This window comes from Myotis brandtii, unplaced genomic scaffold (genome assembly GCF_000412655.1).
Source record: "Myotis brandtii unplaced genomic scaffold, ASM41265v1 scaffold138, whole genome shotgun sequence".
Classification (NCBI taxonomy): Eukaryota; Metazoa; Chordata; class Mammalia; order Chiroptera; family Vespertilionidae; genus Myotis; species Myotis brandtii.
This window is the reverse complement of record NW_005354915.1, coordinates 1805556-1810247: the sequence shown is the minus strand read 5'-3', so window position 1 is coordinate 1810247 and position 4692 is coordinate 1805556. Positions and strand designations below refer to the sequence as shown.

Here is a 4692-nt window from a genome sequence, read left to right as displayed (position 1 = left end):
ACGTTCTCTCGGGCGCGGGGTGCACGGTGGCTGCCAGCGGCCTGGGAGAGGCCTTCCTAGGATTCTCTCCGCTCCTCACCCCTCAGGTCCAAGGGAGGGGAGGTCGTAGGCACCCCATTGGGTCGAGAGGACACTGAGGCCTGGAGAGGGCACGGGCTGGCCCGAGACAGCACAGCTAGTGAGGGGCAGGCCTCTGAACCCCGGCAGGTGACCCCGGGCCCCACCCCCGGTGCCCCGGCCTCCTGGGTGGCAGGTGGGCTCTCCCTCCTGTTTCCAGGGTGTGAGGGACCCGGGCCCCACCTTCCAGACAGAGTGCTGACCCCAGAAGCGCCCTGACCCCCAGCAAGGCTGGCCCCTCAGCAGCCCCGACCGAGCCCCGACCTGAGCCAGGCGCCGACTCTCTCTCTGCTGTCTCTTCATCTCTCTCTCTCTCTCTCTCTCTCTCTCCATCTCTCTCTCTCTCTCTCTGCTGTCTCTTCATCTCTCTCTCTCTCTCTTTGCTCTCTCTCCATCTCTCTCTCTCTCTCTCTCTCTCTCTCTCTCTGCTGTCTCTCCATCTCTCTCTCTGTCTCACCCTCTGTCTCTGTCTCGGTTCCCCCCATGCCCCCCGCTCACTCCCCCCTGCTCGTGGTATCCCCTAGGCCAGGGCTCCCACACCCAAGCCCGTCAGCACCTCCTGCAGGGCTGCCCACCCCTCCCCCGCCCGGCGCCTCTGATTCAGGAGGCCGCCCAGGGGCCCCCCCGAGAGCCTGCAGTTCCGAGTCCTTAGGGTGCAAACTTTGAGGCCTGCTCTGAGCCTCAGTTTCCCCCTGTGCAGCGGAAGGCCATGGGTTAAAGAAGAAGGTGCATCCTCCTGGCCCACCCAGTGACCCCCACACCCCAGGGCGGAGGCTGAAAGGGGCCTGGAGCCTCGACTCCTGAGACCTGGGACCCCTCCCGCAGGGGTCCTGCCCGTCTCCGCGGAAGAGGGTGCTGGACGTGGGGCGGGGCCCAGACCTCACAAGGCTGCCCAGGCCGCCCACGGGCCAGCGCCCAGCAGGGTCCCCCGGCAGCGGGGCTGGAGCTGTGTGGGCTGCAGGCTCAGCCGCCTAGGGAGACGGCTCTGGAGGGGCTGTCGCACAGAGCAGGCCTGGGTGCTTGGAGAGATGCATTCAGCCAACGGGGGCCCCTCTCAGGGTACAAATTAGATCCAGTCACCCCTGGTATTAAGCCGGACAGCGCTCCAGGGTTTTCCCGTTGTGTCTGCTCAGGCCTCCTCCCCTGTTTATCTCCAGGGCACGGCTGGCAACGGGGCCCGTCCTAGGCTGGGGCAGCTGGCACTGGGACAGGTGGGGGCGGGGGGGGCAGGGGCAGGCTCCTGGGGACCTTCAGGTCGAGGGCACTGCTTTGGTAGAGACCCAGGTGCTAAGGGGGTGCCCTTTCTCCACAAGGGGGGCCGTTCTTGCCCGCCTGCTCCTCACCCCTCAGGCCACCTGGGCCTGTCAGCAGGTCCCCCAGACCTCACTGCAGCAGAGCGCAGGCGTGGAGAGGGCTCAGCCGGGGCAGGCCTGGGTGGCTTCCACGGCACCACCACCACCAGCTCAGGCAGGTCACTGTAGGCCTCTGAGCCTCAGTTTCTGCATCTGTAGAGTGGGGTCTCAGACCCACCTGACGGAGTAGCAGGTGGATTAAATGAGATAGAGCCGGTGAGGCCACAGTTAACACATGAAGCGCCCAGTCAGTCACCGGTGACTGGCACTGTACTTTCCTTCCGGAAGACAAAACAGGCTGGGCGCTTAACGTGTTAAGGTTTCCTCCTCAAGTGCCTGCTGTGTGCGGAGCGGCCGGAGAGGGTCCCAGGAGGCTTCAGATGTAGCCCCGCTCACGGGAGCCCTGGCCTGGGGGACACAGTGTGAGCAGGGCTGTCGTGGAGGGAGGGGGGGTCTTCCTGCCAGAGGTGAGGCTTGCACTGGACCCCCTAGGACAGACCCACCAGGCCCCGCCCCTGGAGCTCAGGCCTTGGTGGGGACCCCACCGAGCCTGGCGACTCTGTTTTCCAGTCTTGTCCGCGCATTTCCGGGTCTGTGAGCCGTACACGGACCACAAAGGCCACTACCACTTTGGCTTCCACTGCCCCCGGCTCTCGGACAACAAAACCTTCATCCTCTGCTGTCACCATAACAACACGGTGTTTAAATACTGCTGCAACGAGACGGAGTTCCAGGCGGTGATGCAGGCGAACCTCACAGCCAGCTCCGAGGGCTACGCGCACAAGTAAGTGCACTCGGGCCACACACGCCCTGCCTGGGGCCCGTCGAGGCAGGATTCGGACCCAACACCCCATCCCCTCGGGTGGCTGTTGGGTGGCCACTGCCAGGATGGCTGGGCCTGGAAGGAACCTGGGAGAGTTCAGGAGACCCAGCTTTCTGGCCTGTCCTATCCTCTGAGCTTTACCTTTCCATCTGAGAAGTGGGCACATCATGCCTACCTTTCAGCTCTGCTACAAATTAAATGAAGGCAAGTAGGCGGAAGGCTTTTAGGCCGAAAGTACTTGGGCCTGGAATCCACAGGACCCAAGTTCCTTCCTTCCTTCCTTATTTGTTCAACAAATATTGATTGGTCTCTTGACCCAGAGATTAAGCCCCTTTCCTTAAGGTGATTAAAACACACCAGAGCTGATGGAGGGGACCATGATGAGTGTAAAGAAAGAGGAGTTCCCAGCCCAGCAGCAGTGGGAATATGACGGAAACAGCATGTCTTTCTCTTATTGTGAGTGAAGCTGAGCATTGCTTCACATGTTTGAGAGCCATTTGTATTTCTTTTACCGTGAGCTAGCTGTTTATGTCCTTTCTCATTTTCTTATTGAATTTTTGGCCAGAAAGGGCAGAAGTTGAGCTCAGTTCTTAGGCTTGACGTGCGGCCGGCATTGCGGAGCGTGCAGCGAGGATGAGGCTCGGAGAGGCTGAGTAACTTGCCTGATCGAGGCAGCCGGTCAGTGGGGGGCCAGGAGCCAGCCCAGGTCTGGAGGAGGCGGGTTTGAGCAGGAGAGGCCAAGGGCGGGGATCCCCACCGCAGCTGCATGGACGCCTGGGCCGAGCCCTCCCTGGGGGCTGCCTGTCCATTCCGGGCCCGCCAGCACCCTGTGTGACAATCAACCATGTTTCCTGGTGATGCCAAGTGTGGGTACAGGATCACCCCAGGGGGAGGGCCTGCGCTCTGGAGGGACTCCTCCTTCCTGGTGCTCCACCGAGCCCCCCGCCACCTCCCTCACCGCGGAGGACGGAGGCCCAGTGGCGTGGCACTGCCCCGTGGTGTGGTGAGTCCACTCCTCACCCGCTCGTCCTGTCACCAGGGCCCTCGAGCCCCAGGAAGGAGGCGTGTGCCGACCCCATGCATGCGAGAGCGGCCCCGAGGCTGAGCATGGCCAGGCGGAGAGAGTGAGGGGCTATGGGGACAGGCAGTGGGGTCTGGGAGGGAGTGGGGCGGGCCGGGCCGGGCGCTTGGACTTTCTCCAGTGGGTGGCAAGGGGGTCTGAGGGCACAGGAGCCCTGAGGGCTTTAGGCTGGGATTGTGTCCGTGAACGGTGCATGGGACCAGGGCCTAGGACACCGCAGAAGCCATGATGGTGACTTGGGCAAGACGGGGCCCCGCTGAGCGGGGCAGGCTCACCCCGGAGACGACCGGTCCAGATCCGGCCCTGGAAGCTCCCATGAGTTCACGTGTCAGCTCTGACACGCGTGTCATAGGTTCGCCATCACTGCGCTAGGACCACCACGCTGGGGCTGAGGCTCAGAGAGGGCGAGAACCTGCATGTGCTCACACCGCGTACAGTGGCAGAGCCGGGCTGGAGCCGGGCTGGTGCGACTGCTCTGGCCTCAGTGCTCCGCCTGTAGCTGGGAGGGTGAGGGGGCACGGGAGTGGGGAGGGGGGGAACGATGGCAGTAACGCCCCTCGCGGTCTGAGTGTTGAACAGGCCGGGATGTGTGAGCCTTCAGAGCAATGCCCACCCGCGGCTGCTTTCATTCCTGTCACTGCTTCTCGGTCCTGGAGGCTCCAGGCCCAGCATGGCCCAGCGCCCCTCTGACCCCTCCCTGCCCGCCTGCCCTCCCCCACACCGGTGTCACAGACGCCCTCTCTGCAGGGCCTGTCTGCAAACAGCTGCTCCTGCCTCCCCTCCCTGCTCGCCTCCCTCGGCCCCCGGGCTGCTGCCATGGGAACCGCTGAGGAAAGCTTGATGCTGAGAGCAACTCTGGGGGCCCATGGGGAGCTGGGAGAGGGTGCTGGGCAGAGCAGTGGTGCCAGGCGGCGGCAGGCCCCCTCTGTCCTCGGACGTCCACCCCAGGACTCCTGCCTCCGCGGCCAGGGCTACAGCCTGTGCCCTGGAGGAATTCCACACCCAGGTGCCAGGCGCGTGGAGCTTCCCCGTGAAATGAGGCTGCTGGGCGTTCACACTTCGGCCTGAACCAGCCCTGGGACCTGTGCCGGCCTCATGGAGGTGGTGGCTGCAGGCGGGGCGCAGGAGGGCGGCTGTGATAGAGGCTGCCTGGCTGCTCCGTCCTCAAGCAGAGGCCCAGCCCCGAGCACCGGCAGTGCCCGCCCCGCACTGAGTGCCCCCCACATGCAGAGGCCGCTCCCTCCAGCCTGGGCCACCAGTGAGGGGGAGGAAGGCATCCGGGCTGAGGGCACGTGAGCCACAGAGCAGCCCCGGCCGGG

At 64.3% G+C, this 4692-nt stretch overlaps 1 protein-coding gene across 1 annotated transcript in view; it reads left to right on the top strand.

The window, feature by feature from the left end:
* Window positions 1-4692, top strand: part of KIAA1644 (KIAA1644 ortholog) — a 40352-nt gene that overhangs the window by 28972 nt on the left and 6688 nt on the right. Inside the window, exon 3 of the mRNA XM_014535132.1 lies at window positions 2040-2253. Within this exon, the coding sequence (XP_014390618.1) occupies window positions 2040-2253 (214 nt within the window). The remainder of the gene's footprint in view (window positions 1-2039; window positions 2254-4692) is intronic.